Source organism: Salvia splendens, chromosome 6 (assembly GCF_004379255.2).
Source record: "Salvia splendens isolate huo1 chromosome 6, SspV2, whole genome shotgun sequence".
Lineage (NCBI taxonomy): Eukaryota > Viridiplantae > Streptophyta > Magnoliopsida > Lamiales > Lamiaceae > Salvia > Salvia splendens.
Window position 1 is genome coordinate 24,099,161 of NC_056037.1, and position 18,671 is coordinate 24,117,831.

At 39.6% G+C, this 18,671-nt stretch overlaps 1 protein-coding gene across 1 annotated transcript; it reads left to right on the forward strand.

Annotated features, from left to right (window-relative positions):
- The first annotated feature begins 14,031 nt into the window (after window positions 1–14,031).
- On the forward strand, window positions 14,032–16,256 carry LOC121809000. Its single transcript, XM_042209550.1, has 4 exons — window positions 14,032–14,416; window positions 14,468–14,628; window positions 14,672–15,793; window positions 16,179–16,256. The coding sequence occupies exons 1-4, from the start codon at window positions 14,032–14,034 to the stop codon at window positions 16,254–16,256; spliced, it is 1,746 nt and encodes a 581-aa protein (XP_042065484.1).
- Window positions 16,257–18,671: the final 2,415 nt, after the last annotated feature.

An 18,671-nucleotide genomic window follows, 5' to 3' on the forward strand; every position in this document is an offset into this window, starting at 1 on the left:
TGTTTTTAGACGCTTTTTGCTTTTTGTCCTTAACCTTTAGTACACCAGGCAGATCTGTCAGCCTAGTCACCACAACTACCACTTATTCTCTGCTTTTCTGGTTAGCCTTTTATAGAAACCTAGTACTTTTCGCATATTTTCTGTTAAACCGCATCCACCATAATTCCACGTACACCACTACATGTCGACCACCATTCACCCTTCCTAGTCAGTTGGACACCATCTTAATTTCCCGTCTAGGTAGAGACTCAACCCAAGCGTGGTAGCTAACCAAACCATCCAAAATATCACCGCAATCTTTCCAACCGTCACCATCTCTGTGGGATTCAACCCCTACCTTCACTATACTACCCAGTAGAAGAGGGTTGAGGATTCTTTGAAAGCAGGTTCTAGGCTAGCGGGGATTCTTATACTGATCAGTAGGATAGATCCTTGCTTGAGCGAGACCTACGCAAACCATGCTCTTTCACCAGTCATTCATGTAATGTCCTTAGGGTTACACTGACTAAGTCTTATGACTAATCAGTGATCGAGTAAGTCATCCTCAGTTTATGTGTTTCATTAGGAGTATACTCTTAGTAGCTTTGATCGTAAGTTTGAGTATGCTTATGAGTATTTTTACGCTAGCACAGGCTAACTCAAGAGGAACACGAGATCATAAACTAAGCAATCACATAGAGAGATGAAATTAATTAAAGATCAAGAACGCAGCAAAGACATAGTAACGCAAAAGCTATTATCAGAGAACAACCAAACAGATTTTTCACAGAAAAATGCCTTTGTGGGTACATGTTTCAAACATGATGTGAAATGAATGGTAGTTCGATATATCTAGCTCCAATACCAGCTTTGTGTATAAGTTGGAGAGTTTTTGGCAGTGGGTATACTCGAAAGCATGTTTTGAGTATAAGTGGGAGATTGTTAGGGTTTAATATACTGAAAAGCATGTTTCGAGCAAATTCGCACGAATAGGAATCTTGCTTGTATACGGAAAAACTCTACAATCCACTTTTAACCCGATTCAGTATTATTCGAGCAGTTTGCACGAATAAAATCAGTATATTATTACATTGTGTTTACTTGCGTTTATAAGATGTTTTTATAAACATTTAAATGCATAAGAAGTAAACAAAGCCTAAGTCTTTTGCTTAGTAGACTGGTTGTGGGCGTCGTCCACTTTAAGGTAACTACAGTCGGTTCTATGCAATGCTTTGCAAAAGAAAAAGAATAATTTCACAACCTATATAGGCTTTGGCTACCTATCGTGAAAGGTTGCAATGTCAGTCCGATTATTTCCAAGCCTTATTGAAATAAGATGACGTTGGTGTGGTATAGGACTGAATGGATCTAACAGCAAGACGTGTCTTTATGCTATCTACTGAAAGATGGTGTCTTGATAAATATTTAGTTCTTAATCAATGTACGTTAGCATTGAGCATACGATATTGAGTATCTACTACTTTGACTTACACAAGGTGCGGGTTTTTCGTTACCCAACGATCCATGTATATTGGGTAGTGGTGATCATTATCTAGCGGTGCTAGGATTGCTCTTATGTTGAATCGCGCACGAGGTGAGTCTCGTTTGATAATGTCCTCAAGAGGAGCTTGAACAAGGTTTTATTATTCGGAAACTGGCCAGTTGGAGTTTTATTACTCTATGAATAATAAATAAGTATTTCTTGCTAAGTCTACTCTTGGACTTAATAAGATGTTAATTAATTAAGTCCATAGCAGACTTTAATTAATTAATGGGCATTTATATCTTAAGCGCGAGAAATGAATAATAAATAAAATAGAAACCCAGAATACTTATAATTTTGGATTTGGATGGGGAGTTCAATATTACGTCTGTAGTGGCTGCTCGTAATATTCCAATAAAAGCTTGTATTAAATTGTGGGTTCAATTTAATTAGTAAAAAGCTAATTGGGGGAGCCCATATCCAAAACCTTCCATAGATCCCTGACTGGGCCCAATATGAACTATTATAAATAGGAGAATAAAAGAGACAAAAAAACAATTTTTTAGTGTGAGAATTTTCGTCCCTCTCTCTAATTAGAAGAGGAACGATTTTTTCTACTTATTTTGTCCTCCGTGAGTTCTTCAGCTCCTCCTCCGTGAGAAAGTTCTGTCTTCTTTATTCGAGTCCTAGTGTTTCGATAAGATCAGTCCACCCTGATGTCGGAATACAGTTCGGGACACCAGTCAGAAGATCTGTGGTCTAGTATTGAAGATCATCGTGGAGAAGGAGCGAGCAATCGACGATTCTTTGGAGAATCAACGAGGTAAATTGGCTAACTCCGTAGCAAGCATGTTTTAGGGATTTTTTGTGCTAAACCATGTTTGAAATTCAAGTTATGAGCATGATACATGTGATAATTACGCGAATAGATTTTGTCTGAATAATCTGCTAAATAGATCCGTATTATGTGATCCGTTAGAACGCACGCTTCTGCTACCAACCCCTTCACCTCGCTTGCTTATACCACACAGTTCACAACTTAAATGCAACCCTTGCTCTTTGTACCCACGTATACACAACAACCCTTGTCAACATCATAACACATAATACAAATCAACATATTAATCATGCATGTCGTATCGTTCCTTTAATTATTTTCTCACATTGCCCATCCTAATCGTTTACCATCATAACCGAAATGTTTCCTTTAGCATACATCAACGTGCAACACATAACATAATCACATCATAGGATAGGTTCCTTACTCACACATGTATCATGTTCTTCATTCAAAAGTTGTCAACGAAGAGTATTTCAACAAAACATAATCTGACAGAACAGCGCATTCTTTTTGTAAAAATGATTAAAATTCCATCCGATAATATTTGAAACTAAATTTTGGTCACCACACAGTAGACACATAAAGGTTCATCCAGTTAAAATTTAAAACCAAAATCGTGTCTTTTGATCAGTTAAAATGAAAACGAAATTCACTAGACGGAACACAAATTCTGGAAGGACTGCACAAATTTTGACACAACGCAGAAGACACCTAAAGCTTCACCCAGTTAAAAATTCGCGTAAAAAAGAGACCGTTTGATTGGTCAAAAACTCGTCGGAACCTACTGTCCGTACACCACAGTTTTCATGTTCAACCTTCACAAACCCTCGTTTGTCTATCATACATTCACACATACATATTCATGCTTCAAAAATGAAATTACAAATATGTTTTCCTAATCACACATAACATTCACAAAGATTCATCCACGTACTTACACACACATACATACACGCACACACACACATATTCTTGTGCAACCATCCTTCACAACCAATTAATTCTTAGGTTTACGATTCTCCACTCAACTATGTGCAGGAGGGGTTCAAGAATCATGGATTAAATGATAAGAAGAGGAAAAGTGGATCAAAAATTATACCTTTCTCTTGGAAACAATCAGTAGGAATGACAATTGGTTGATTCTTCGATGGATCTTTGAGTTTTCAACTCCAAAACGTAGCAAGAACGAAGAATTGGTGGAGGATTGAGTGAGAGGGAGAATAGGCGTGTGAGAGGAGAAGGAGAGGGAGGGAGGCGTGTGAAATGGGGCTAGGGTTAGGATTTTTTTTCTTTTTACACTCTAGGATTAATCCCACACTTAAATAAAATAATTAAAATTGTGGGAAAATAAAATAGAGGTCAATGAATAAGTTCCACAATTAAATGAAATAGGCGTATAGTTTGGGGGAGGGGTTTTAAAAAATTTGGTTATTTAATTAGCGTAGAAATTGATTTGGTATTTACTTGGAGAGAAATATACTCTCAAAATAGGTAAAAAGATATTGAGTATCCCACAAATACGGCAACAAGACAATTTAAAAATCTCCAAGTAGGAAGGGAGGGGGCATGTACTATGGGGAGTACTTAAGAAAAATATTTAAATCCTCAAATTAAATAGGAATAGGATTTAAATTTGGTAATTTTTTGTAGGAAAAGACTCCCATAAAATAGGTAACAAACAAATTAATCCCCCAGAGAAAATTATAGGTATAAGGGGCGAAAATTTTGAGGTCTTAAAGAAGGAAATAGTCAAATCCTAATTAAAATAGGATATGGAGATATTTAATTGAATTTTAATTCAATGAAGGAAATAAGTAAAGTACCAATTAAATTTACAAAAATAATTTATTCTCCTAATTCATAGGAGCTTTCGAAAATGCCAAGAGATTGGCAAGGGGTCGAAAATTATGTAGAATAATATTGTGACAATTTGGTTTGGATTTAATTTGGATAAATATCCCAAGACAATTAATTAAATCCAAGAGAGAAAATACTATTTCTAATAAATAGGAGGGCTGGAAATTCTAATAAAATGGCTAGAACAAAAATGTATGATCCCATTTAATTAAATTCACACTTTGGAAAAATAAATCACATTATCTTCCATAACTCGCAACAACCAAAATCACATGATTACTCGATCACATAGAAAATCAAATTCCACAAATGAATTTCCCAATCAATATCCACATTAATAAAACAAAAGAAGTAACAAAATTCCAGGGTGCTACAGTATGACTAGAGAAATGTCTTGACGATTGAGCGATCGGTGTTCGAAAGTTAGTCCTTCATATTATGGGGAAATATTAGTTGAAGCCGATGCTTGATTCTGTCGCCGAATTTGAGAGTAAATTTTTCCAGCTAGGGAGGTGGAAGATTGGGCGCCGCGGTTGAGAGATGAAGCCCTACGCCTCTCTATATATAGAAAGCCCAGCGCGAGTAGGAGAGGGGTTGACGAGGTCCACGGTTTGCATCTTAGGAATTCAGCTGTCTACTAGGGCTGAAATGGAAGCTCGTTTCACTTCATTTTGATGACTTCTTTCGCGCACACACACTTGGTTCCTGTTCTAGTCTAGTTTAGTGGTGTTTTGGGTGTTGGTTTTTATTACTTAACTTGCTTTGGTTCTGTAATTCCGCTTTGAGAAGGAGTGATGAAACAATTTTCAGTTTCTTTTGTCTACTTTCAGTTTATGTTTTGTTGCAAACTCTTGACCTTTGGATCCATTATTTCTAGTGTTATGATCTCAATTCTCGTTGCAATGCTCTATTATTATGCATGAATTCTCTGATCTGTGTTTGATTTACTATTTTTGATGCATATCTTAGCTCAAATGTTTTATTGCGGTTTGATGTGGGTGGATCTGAGTCTTCGATTCATATGTTGTCTAGTTGCGAAGACTATTATGGATGTAGTGTTTTAGGATGTTGAGATCTGATAGATGCGTTGAAATTTTTGCATGATCATGGGTTAGTTTCCAATTTACGTGAGCGTAGTTTAGTTCTTAAGGCATATTTAAATTTATAAGTTGTTATGATAAGATTTGTTGTTCATGATTGTTCAGATCTGTTTATGTTCTGTATTTTCTGTTGATTCCGTGAAGAAGATGAAGTTGTTAGGAAAGTTTACTATATACTCCCTCCGTCCGGCATTAGGAGTCCCAGTTGACCATTTTCATTCGTCCAGCATTAGGAGTCCCGGTTAGACATTTCCATATAAAATGAAATAAAAATATTATAAAATAAAACACTAAAAAGCACAAGTAAAAACACATCTAAAGAATAAAGGAAATAATAATGCAAATGGGTCCCACATTACATTATCACACACTCCAATTATTACTCACTCAAACATTTCTTAAAACCCGCACCCAACTCAACCGGAACTCCTAATGCCGGACGGAGGGAGTAGTGCGTTTTGCAGGAGATTGACAGTCGTCCGCTTTAGTCGGTTTGTCCATTTTAGGAAATTGCATGATGAGCTGATCAAGTAGATTTTATTCCATTCAGCAAGTGGATCACTTTTGTTAGTTTAGTCTCTCAAGTCAAGAATCTCAACTTAACCCACCGTAGTGAAGCGTGGCAGCAGCCATCCCATTCGTGTCCTTGACCAATGTAAAACACATCATCTCTGTGGGATCGATCCTTACTTCCCTATACTAGTTAACAGTATTGTGGGTTAAGGTTTTCAAAGTGCTTTTGAGCTTACTCAAGTCGGATCTGAGTTAGGTTAACCAGTCTGAATCTCCACTGGATCCACTCACCGGCATTTTGTAGGGAGAAGACATACACCTAGCCAGCTGGATCAGTTTGATGATTTAACTTGAGTAGTCCAATGACAGCAAAAGAGCAAGCAGAAGTCCACAAGCCCTTTCAAATATATACATGTAAAATCGATGAAATTTGTGATTAAATATAAACTTATTAGGCAGGTTTATGTTAAGATGACAACACTTATTATAATGACACCATATCACTAATTATGACCATTAGATATATGGATCCTGTGATATACAAACCGCCACATGGCATAATAATTATAATACAAAAAGTATGTGATTAGGCGTGAAGGGGTATTGAAGGTATGCCACCTAAATCTGATTTGGACGGTTTTATTCTTCCATAAATTCAAGCAATTAAGAGTATGGTAGATAAGGTAGGTTATTATTCTTCGTAATATTACGGCATGTACATTATATTTTGTAAAAATTATAGATTTATTTCTCTTATAGTGTCGATTATGTGATTTCCTTTATTTCTTTACCCATAATTTTTTAGATGCATGATATTATTTTAAACATTATCGTAGTGTTACCTTATTCAATTCATAACAATATTGCAACGTTATTTATTGAATATTGCATTTTACTTCTATATGGTTTGCATATTACATACACATTATTATTCTTCCTAATATTACGGCATGTACATTATATTTTGTAAAAATTATAGATTTATTTCTCTTATAATGTCGATTATGTGATTTCCTTTATTTCTTTACCCATAATTTTTTAGATGCATGATATTATTTTAAACATTATCGTAGTGTTCGGTTCCATACTTTTTTTGTTAGCGTATACAGTATGCCTACCATATTGCAGTGTAATGTCTTGGAATTTGCTTGTTACTAAATTAAGATTTGCATACTACATAATATTATTTTGTTCATTCCAAATTTCACTTAATTTCATGATAGTACAGAATATGACTACCAGATTGCCACTCAATTTCTTGGTGGTACAGAATATGACTTCCAGATTGCATAGTATTGTGTTGAGTATTGCTTCATGATGAAATAATATTTACATGTGATTTATGAATACTTCATATTTGAAGTTTAATTTTTTTTTTAATACGTGCAGTGCAACGCATTACAATACTAAAGAGTCTGCATTATATACAGCTTGTTATTGCATTAATCATGAAATAATTATCGTAGAGCTTACATTACATAGAAATATTTTTGAAATAGAAAAATACATTGACTTCCATATATCACATATAAATGTAACAAATTTGATCCACAGCAAGTCATCATATTCTTCGATTTCCATACACCTGCAAAACAAAAAACAAAAATCAATTGAATTTTATTATAAACATGTGCAATGTATAGTTTTAATTTTCAAATATTACATTCCATAGAATAAATATTACATTATATTACATAGTATATTACCCAACATAATATCCATTAATATGCAATTACATATACTTTGGAAAGCAAGATCACTATACCAGATATGATGCAAATTCCAATAAAGTTGTTGGCTCCTTCGGGGGCAACGGAATTGGTTCCTTCAATGGACCAAGTGCGGCACCTATGGCACCAAGAATGATGTCACCCGCCGAGAAGCCACCAAAGGTTGGAGGATCTGACTTCAAGCGGTGGTACCAGAAGATGTTGTTCTACTTGACAACATTGGGCGTCGCCAACTTCCTCACAAAAAACGAGCCGCCAGCGCCAAGTGACCAAGAGACTAGGCTCGAAGTCATGGCGGACTACGAAGCTTGGAGAAAAGGAGATTATCTTTGTAAAAATTTCATTCTAAGTGCATTAGATGATAGTTTGTACAATGTATACTCCAATGTAACCACATCTAAACAAATGTGGGAAAGCCTAGAAAAGAAATATAGCATAGATAATGCTGCAGGGACTGAACAGGTCGTAGCGTCCAAGTTTATGGACTACAAAATGGTCGACTCTCGACCTATCATGGAGCAAGTCCAAGAGCTCCAAATGATCATCCACTCCTTAGTGGCTGAAGGGATGACCTTGCCCGATAAGTTCCTAAGGTGCACGATCATTGACAAGCTCCCTCCAAGTTGGAAGGACTTCAAGAGTTATCTCAAGCACAAGCGAAAGCAGATGACCCTTGAAGACTTGATCGTGAAATTGCGCATTGAGGCTGACGTGCGCAAAAGTGATCAAAAGGCTAAGGGCTTCACCCCAAATGAAGCCAAAGCCAACCTGTTGGAGCGGGGCGGTCCCTCCAACAAACGCCCTCGCCCAAACCGTCCAAACGACAAAGGGAAGGGAAAGCAGCCTTCAAAGAAGTTTGAAGGCGACTGCTACAAGTGTGGCAAACCAGGCCACTTTGCTAAAGACTGCCGCAGCAAGAAGAAGAAGCCGGCAGCCCACGTCGTTGAGAAGGAGTTCAAGGACTGGGATGAGAACGACCTCATTGCAGTGGTCACTGAAGAGGTTAACCTTGTTGATAACAAGGGAGGCTGGTACATCGACACCGGCGCTACTGCTCATGTTTGCTCCGACAGGAGCAAGTTTGCCTCCTACACGGCTATTGAAGGAAGGAAAATCAACATGGGGAATCAAGCATCGTCTGAAATCCTCGGCGTTGGCAACGTGATTCTCATGATGACGTCTGGCGTCACAATCACTTTGAAGGATGTGCTGCATGTCCCGGACATCCGCAAGAACCTAGTGTCAGGATCAATACTAGTTAATAAGGGGTTTAAACTTGTATTTGAGTCTGATAGGTTTGTCTTGTATAAGTTTGGAAAATCCCTCGGAAAAGGTTATGTAACCGATGGGCTTTTCAAGCTTAGTGTAGCAACTCGCAGTGTTGCAAAGCCATTGGCTAATAAGAATAAAGCATCTACTTCCTCTTATTTGATTGAGTCTTCAAATTTGTGGCATTGTAGATTGGGACATGTGAATTCAAACGCTATTAAAAGATTAGTGAATTTAGATTTACTAAAGGCTAATGAATTAGATACCTAGGATAAATGTGAAATTTGTCTTGAAGCAAAAATGACTAAGTTGCCGTTTCACTCGGTTGAACGAAGCACAAAACCCCTTGAATTAATTCACACGGATGTATGTGATTTAAAGATGGTGCAAACAAGAGGTGGTAAAAAGTACTTTATCACTTTCATAGATGATTGCACAAGGTATTGCTACATTTATCTTTTAAGAAGTAAAGATGAAGCAATAGAACCGTTCAAAAATTATAAGAACGAGTTTGAGAATCAACTTGGTTGTAAAATCAAAATGATTCGAAGCGATAGAGGAGGCGAATATGTAGCCCCGTTTGAGGAGTTATGCAACGCAAGTGGTATAATTCATCAAACAACTGCTCCATATTCACCACAATCTAATGGTGTTGCAGAACGCAAAAATCGAACTCTAAAAGAGATGATGAATGCACTGCTTCTAACTTCAGGATTACCACATAACATGTGGGGGGAAGCTGTTTTGACAGCCAACTATATCTTGAATAAGATCCCTCTCAAAGGAAAAGATGTCACTCCTTATGAGTTGTGGAAGGGAAGGAAGCCATCCTACAAATACCTCAAAGTGTGGGGGTGTTTGGCAAAGGTGATGGTTCCTCCACCCAAAGAAGTTACAATCGGACCTAAGACGGTTGATTGCATCTTCGTTGGATATGCACTTAACAGTAGTGCATATCGATTTGTTGTTCACAAGTCTGAAATATCGACTATCATAGTAGGAACAACAATTGAGTCGAGGAATGCTGTATTTCTCGAAAATACATTTCCTTGCAAAGACAAGGAAAAAGTCTCAACCAATTCTGAGACAAGAATTGAAGAAGCCACTAGTTCTAAACAAGTGGAAGAAGAAGCCACTAGTTCTAAATCAGCAGATGCGGAACCTGAATCGCGCAAGCGTGCAAGGCCCGATCCAAAAGATACAGTACTAAGACGTGGTAATAGAGTCAGAACACCAAAAACATTTGGTCCTGACTACATTGCTTTTATGCTAGATGAAGAACCGACATCTATAAAAGTAGCTTTCGATGGCCCAGACGGGTTGCATTGGAAAGAAGCTGTTCAAAGCGAAATTGATTCAATTTTGCTAAACCACACGTGGGTGTTGGTTGATCTACCTGAAGGTGCGAAACCTCTGGGTTGTAAATGGGTACTTAAAAGAAAATTTAAGGCCGATGGAACAGTGGATAAGTATAAAGACCGACTAGTAGTAAAGGGTTTTAAACAAAAGGAAGGACATGACTTCTTCGATACATACTCACCTGTAACGAGGATTACTTCCATCCGCGTGCTTCTCGCGATTGCTGCATTGCACAATCTTGAGATTCACCAAATGGACGTAAAGACTGCGTTTCTAAATGGTGAACTAGAAGATGAAATCTATATGGAACAACCTGAAGGGTTTGTAGTACCTGGACAAGAGAAAAAGGTCTGCAAACTGGTTAAATCTCTCTATGGATTGAAACAAGTGCCATTGCAATGGCACTTGAAGTTTGATAATGTGATGTTATCAAATGGGTTTAAAATCAACGAGTGCGACAAATGTGTCTACATCAAGAGCACTAATAACGGTCATGTTATAGTGTGTCTCTACGTTGATGATATGTTAATCTTGGGTAGTAACACTCAAGTAATTAACGATACAAAGGCCATGTTAAAGAGAAACTTTGACATGAAAGACATGGGTCTAGCCGATGTAATTCTTGGAATGAAGATTCTAAGAACGAATAATGGAATCATCTTAACACAATCACATTATGTTGAGAAGATATTGAATAAATTCAAAGCCTATGATGGCGCGCCGGTTAAGATTCCAATTGAACTCGACGTTCACTTGAGCAAAAACAAAGGCGAGCCCGTTGCACAAGAAGAGTATGCACGGGTCATCGGGTGCATTATGTACTTGACTAATTGCACTCGACCTGACATTGCTTGTGCTGTGAACAAGTTGAGTCGTTACACGAGCAATCCAAGCAAAGAGCATTGGAGAGCTCTTGTGAGGGTTTTGAGATATTTAAAACACACTCAAAATCTTGGGCAACACTTCTCGAGATACCCCCCGGTACTTGAAGGGTACTGTGATGCCAATTGGATATCTGATAATAGAGACTCACTTTCGACAAGTGGATACGTCTTTACTATTGGGGGTGGTGCTGTATCATGGAAATCCACAAAACAGACCTGTATAGCCCGATCAACAATGGAATCGGAGTTCATTGCCTTGGATAAGGCTGGTGAGGAAGCCGAGTGGCTTAAGAACTTCCTTGAAGACATTCCATGTTGGTCTAAGCCAGTGCCACCAGTGCTGATCCACTGCGATAGCCAAGCAGCTATTGGAAGGGCAAACAATGGCTTCTATAACGGTAAGTCTCGACATATACGTCGACGACATAACACCGTGAGACATTTGATCACAACAGGGGTGATTACAATTGACTATGTGAAGTCAATAGATAATCTAGCGGATCCGCTAACCAAAGGGTTAAACCGTGATCAAATGAATAAGTTGCTAGAGGGAATGGGTTTGAAATCCACAAACTAAAGAATTATCATAGTGGTAACCCAACCATGATGACTGGAGATCCCAAGAACTTGGTTCAAAGGGACAACTAAGCTATGAGAGTTCAAGAGAAACACTCAACTATATCTATTCCCTAAGAGCAATAGAGTGTTGGAGAACTTGCCTTGTGGTAAAGGCTAAGTCTATGACTTTTAATGATTCTTAAGGATCTCAAAGAGATGGAGTTCTCAAAGAGACCAAGTATGGCAATGTACTTGACTAAGAATCACCTATGTAAGTGCGAAGTGTGGTCGCTTCATAAAACGTACTTATGAATCCAAAGTGGTGTCCAAGACCGCAATGGACACAAAACGTGAGAACGGATGAGGTTGAGGTGTTTAAGCGTTAACACCATTGTCTCGGTGCACGCCGTGGGGGATTAGTTCAAAGCATCGCGCTACTAAGCCGCCTGTGTAGCCGATGGTGTCGACTATGGAGGGTTCAAAGTCAACAACTACCTATCCTTATACTTATATACCTCTCGAGGGTTGAGCTTATGTCTGCATGCATATGCATTTGGCTATTTCCACTCATGTGGGGGATTGTAAAAATCATGGATTAAATATGCCCGGTCAATGGTTTTGACCAAAGAATAAATGTGACGAGACATTTAATTTTGTGAAATTAAATGATATAGCATCGATCTACATTTTACGTAGATAAATGTAGTATATTCACTTTCTCAAATCCGATTTCCGGTGAGTGAGAAATAGTGGATTAAAGTTGGGCATAATTAGCTTTTAATTAAAGCTTGGAGCATGTGCTTAGGGAATAATTAACTAGTGTTAATTATCCCACATTGGAAGATTAATACATCTTTAATGTGTTTAAATTAAGTGACTTTATGTTACTTAATAATTATAGTGGATCAAGATGGGTGAAAAAGCCCACACGCGCGCACACGCGCGCGCCGCCGCCGCCGCCCGCCCCGCCCGAGCCCGAGCCCGAGCCCGTGCTCGTGGGCGTGGGCGTGGGCGTGGGCGCGGGCCGCGGGCCTTGGGCCCGGGCCCGAGCCCGAGCCCGATCCCGATCTCGATCTCGATCTTGATCTTGGGCTTGGACTTGGGCTTGGATCTTGGCAATTGGTCTTTGGGTGGTCTTTGGGCTTGGGGCTTGGCCCAAACTATTCTTTTTGGACCACCGCCGAGTCAGCAATCCAAGTGGCTTGACACGTCGTCAAGCGAGGCACAGTCACGGCTGCCACGTGAGAAATCCACACGCTCCACATGCGAAAGGCACACGCCTGCCACACGCTCGTAACCGACGTCGGTTACGAATCTGCCTCTCTGCATTGTCTTTCTGTCGAAGCTCTGCCCTCTCCTCCATCCAGTTCACCGGAGCTCTACTGATTGCGGTGCTGCATCAATAGAGACGTAGCCGTTTTACCTTTGGGGACGACACGCCAAACCGAAGAGCACTACCGGGGCGTATCTCGTCTTGCGGGAAGAGGCCTCCTCGACTCGGCTCAAACATTTTTCACGGTTACTGTTTCGTTTTTACATTTGTAATCTCATTCTAGTTCAGTTTCCTCTTTTGTATTCCTTCTTTTGGGTTGTATTACGCCCGGCTCTTATCTCTTGTAATCAGTAGAACCAACACTACTGTACGGTGCCAACAATGGAGCAGTAGAACTCAATCGATTTGAGGAACTAGGGTTCCTGGATTTGAAAACCAGAGATTAGTTGGACAGGAGAGAGTAATGAAATTGGGAGAGAACGAGGACGAAATTCCAAGAAACAGCCTTATGGCGATTTTTATCCGCCATTTGTACCCCGAAAAAAAAAGTTTCCAGAGAGGGGAAAGACGCGACAAGCTGTCGCGTGTTTTAACTAAACACGCTTGAAGCTCTCGCGTGTTTAATTAAACACGCATCAGGCTCTCGCGTGTATATGTAACACGCGACACGCTCTCGCGTCTTTAAGCAAACACGCGACACGCTCTCGCGTGTCTCCCTTGAATTACAAAGTCGGTCCAGAAGGCAGAAACCTCACTTTCGACCTCACTTCCACCTCGTTCATTCTCTCCCTCTCAGCGACGACCAACGTCTCTAGCCGGCGAAAATCGAAGTGAATCCGATATTTTGATGCTCTAATTCTTAATTTAAGTGGTGTTAGGTAATTTTTGACTATTAATTTCAATTATCATTGCTATATGTTAGTTATGTATAGATTTAGGGTTTACGGTATTAAACTTGGTATTGAATTTTCGTTTTTAATTTTGTTCAATATTTATTTAAGTGTGTTGAATTTATAGTATATGATGTTATGTCGTACTTATTTTGCAGGTTTAATGGTGTTTGTGAGTTTATATTGGGATGGGAAAATTATTCAGCTCTCAGGTTTGGGTGTTGCTTATAATCCCCCTCGTGCAAAATCATTTATTATATTGAATGAAAAGATATCTTATTATCAGCTTGTTTCAATGATATGTGAAAAAATTGGAATTGAGTTGGATGCACATACGATTGATTTAACATGGAGGCATCCTGTGGTTTTTAGTGGAGTAGTTAATTATATAGCTACACCAGTGGATGATAATTTGTTGGAGTATATGTTTGCTGAAAATCCACGTCAAGTTGAACTTTTTATTGAATATACTCCTGTTACCACTGCGTTGCAATTTGAACCTCCTATCACTCATCATGATGTTGGAACGTCTAGGAGAGATGCTTATCCTAGTTTTGATGTCGGGACATCTAGGAGGGATGATGAATATCATAACTTTGAATTCAACACATCTGGGAGGGATGTTGTTGAACCAGTAGATGTACCAAATGTGACATTTGATGGTTATGATGGTTCAGATGGTTCTGATAATTGTGATGGTTCAGATGGTTCTGATAATTGTGATGGTGCAGATAATGTTGATGGTGCAGATGGTTCTGACAGTGATGGTTCCGATGATCCTGATTATAGTGCAGAATCATGTGAAGATTCTACAGACGACGAGACACTTGATATGATAGTTGAGAATTATGTACAACCATCTGTTCGTGGGGAGCAATCTGTTCCCGACTATGTGCCTGAAGGGTTACCATTTTTTCGATCATTACCATGTGAAGGCAGCTGAGGTTACTTTTCAGAAGACCATGGTTTGGTTGAAGAAGATATGTGGTATTGGGATGAGGATAATCCGAGACATAGATGTGGGAACAAAATTTGATAGTAAATTGCAGTTGAAAACTGCTGTCACATTATGGCATGTGGGAACAGGTCAGATGTATGAGGTTATGGATAGTAAATCAAGAAGATGGCATGCAGTTTGTAGGGACCCATTTGGTCCGAAAAGAAAAGGCAGGGACCTTGGGCAACGCTACCCATGTAATTGGGAGGTTAAAGCAACGTTTAAGAAACGTGATGGTAGCTGGTCTATCAACTTATGGGTTGATCGTCATTGCTGTATGGGAGATCACGATCCAAGTGAACATGTTAATCTTACATCATCCATGATTGTTCTCTGTATTCGAAGTCAAATTGAAAACGATGGTGAATTCAAGCCTTCTGCAGTACTTACATATATCAAAGATAAATTTCACGTGAAAATCAGCTACAAGAAAGCATGGTACGCTCGCAGAAAATCTATTGAGCTTGTATATGGTGGGTGGGAGGGATCATTCAGACAACTCCCCAGCTACCTGACTGAGTTGCAAACTCAAAATCCGGGGACAATCGTTGAGTGGTTGCATGACCCTGTATTGAGTCAAGGTAATACAAAGGTGTTCTGCTACGTATTTTGGGCATTTGGGCCAGCAATAGAGGCGTTCCAAGTAGCAAAGCCGGTCTTATCAGTTGATGGGACTCACCTGCGTGGAAGACTGAAAGGTAAATTACTTGCTGCAGTAGGTTACGATGCAAATAAGAACTGTTTGCCTGTTGCTTTTGCTATTGTTGATGAAGAAACAAACGAGAGTTGGAGTTGGTTTTTGAATATTGTGAGAGTGCATATTATAAAGCATGACCAGGAAGTGTGCATAATAAGTGACAGACATCAAGGCATTATAAATGCCATGAAGTCTGATGTGTGGAAAGAGGTACCAGTTGGTTATCATCGATACTGTTTAATTCACGTTAGATCGAATGTGTTACAAAGACACAAAGGCCCCAGAGTGAAGAAATGGGTATGGATAATGGGTGAAGTAATTGAGGAGCGGAGATATTGGACTGCAAGGCATGAATTAGAAAAGGTGAGTCCAGAAGCTCTGAGGTACCTCAAAACCACCATAGATAGATCGCAGTGGACTATGGCACACGACCAATTTCGTCGATGGGGTGAGACATCTACTAACATGGCCGAGTGTTATAACAATGTGTTGTTATCTGCGAGGGAACTCCCAATTAGAGCTATCATTGATATTATATTCTGGTGGACCATCAACTGGTTTGTTAACCGAACGACTCTAGCCAAACAATGTCAGACGCCTTTGACACTGTGGGCTTGGGAGTTATTTCAGAAGAATGACCGTCGAGGGAGACGTCATCATGTTAGGACTACAAGCATAGCACGTGGAACTTATGATGTGCTAACCTATCACAGAGGTCCGGGTAGAGGCCATAATATACATGTTGTAGATTACCGTGAAAAGAGATGCTCGTGTGGAAAGTGGCAAACCTGGAGAATGCCTTGCTCTAACGCTGTTGCGGTGCTGAGAGAACGCAGTGATGAAATCTTTAGTCATGTTGATTCACGATACCATACAGATGTTTGGATTCACCAGTACGCAGGTATGTTGTTTAGATACTTTTTATTCTTACGTTATTATCATGTCTTACAGTTGCAATTTTATGCAGCTGCGTTCCGTCCACTGAGACACCAAGATTATTGGTATGAACCTGAATGGACACTGGAATGTTCACCAGCACGGCTACTTCCTCGTTCACGTGGGCGGTACAACAGAAGCAGGATACACAACCAAATGGATGAGCGCGAAGAAGATGCGCCAAGAGCTCCTTCTCGATGCCGCCTTTGTGGAGAGACCGGCCACAATAGAAGAAAGTGCACTGTAGGACGTGTTGTGTAGATCTCAGATGCCGCCTTTGAAATTTATTATGTGTTTGAATAATGTTTAAGACTGAAATGACATTCTTAAGTAATATTGTTTAACAAAAATTTCGACAGAGTTTACTTTATTTATTGATCAATCCACCTGTAATAAACAAACAGTACATCTCAGATCAATCAACATATAATAAGTAAACAATACATCTCAAATCAATCCACCTGTAATAAATAGACAATACACCTAATGATAATATTCTATTTAAAGGACAAAGGTGTATATTTACTCGGGCCTTTTCCTCTGTTGTCACGGCTAGACCTTCTACGTGGGAACATACCCAATATTGTCTGAGACAAACTTGGTCTGGAGCGTTCCTTATCGGGACGGGATGTATGTGAACTGCTACTAGGCCGATCAAGTTGGACACTACTCCTAGGAGGATCAATATGCTCTCTCCTCGTGGGGCGCTCTATGTAGGCACTACTCCTAGGAGCAACCTCAGCATCGGCATCATCATCATCATCATCATCATCAGCAGCAGCATCATCATCATCATCAGCATCATCATCATCATCATCATTTGTCGGAGACTGCACGATATGGACATCCGAAAAGAATGAATCCTGTGTAGTAGGATTCCATGGTAGCCCAACTCTATCTAATGGAGTCACCCAACTAGACTTTGGCGCGTCTGACCAAGTAGGAAACCAACTAGAGGTATCTGGTGCTGGTGGATTTTGCATTTAGGGCTCAGCAGCAAAATTGTCGATGATTGTATCCAAATCTATGTTGTCATCTGAATTAATATTTTCTTCATTTGCTGCTTGTGATGACCCTGGCATGTCTTGGGACATTCTGAAATGCCATGAATAACCATGCCCGCCTGTTTGGATACCTCTCTGACCAACACCGCGAGCTCTTTGGATAAACCCCCGGGACATATCCACATCACTGCGTTGTGTGGAAGGTATGACAGTGCGTTCACTCTCACCGCACTCGGTGAGGCAGTTAAGAGCAAGACTGTTAATCTCATTCAACAATCCTACGGCGTCTGCTGGGTCAAAACCGCGCGACATATGAAATACACATGCCAATATCTCCGCCAGTAACAAATAAAACGTGCATATTTAATAACTGTCATACTTTTAAAATGAAACAACAACTATAAAAATACAATACTTACTTGGAGTGTAGATGATGATGCAACGGTGTTCATCCCTACTTCTGGAAGCCTACCCGGCTGCGTGATATATGTAATGGTAATTTTAAAATACCACTCCATATATTGTCGAGTTCTCATCACCTGCACGTGGTCTGCAAGAGGCTCCATGTAATGATTAGTAACGAACTCCGACCTTCTCTCCCAATGTTGGATGTAGGCCTTGTTCTGCACAGCCCAGTTCGTCTTAGCCTTTCCACGACGATTGGTTTTGAAGTGATTTTCATTGAAACCCCAATCACACAATTCCGGGATGAACGGCGTGCCTCCAAATTGTCTAACCAGGCGCTCAGGCTCATGTGCTTCGACAATAGCCCAACAAACCATGTACGTCACAGATCTCCAACTGTTGTTCATCTCGAGGCAGGAGTCTGGCAATTGACGGTCCACGTAGGGCATCCAAATAAACTACAATAACAAGTTTACATTAAAATTACCCAAATATATATCAAACATTATTCATTTTACCTGGCTATTTTGGAGTAATGATAACTGTTCACGATAATGTCGAACAGAATGTTTGGGGGCTCTGTTTATCATATAGGAGCCAGTCCACCTACAATAAGAAAAGTTGTCAATTTAATATGTTGTCATTAAATACACAAAAGAGAGGAAACAACAAACTTACATTAATGCACATGGAGTGTTGTTTGTATGTATACGTGCCGATACAAAATTCGGTCTCAAAGTGGGCATTCTCTCCCACACCCAAAGCTGTAGGAGCACTGTTGGACCTCCAATGTCTGTCCTTTTGCCCATGGACGCATCACAAAGATTATGGTATAATGTAGCAAGTGCAGCACTCGCCCAACTAATCATAGAGGCAGCCTCTACATCTCGAAGTTG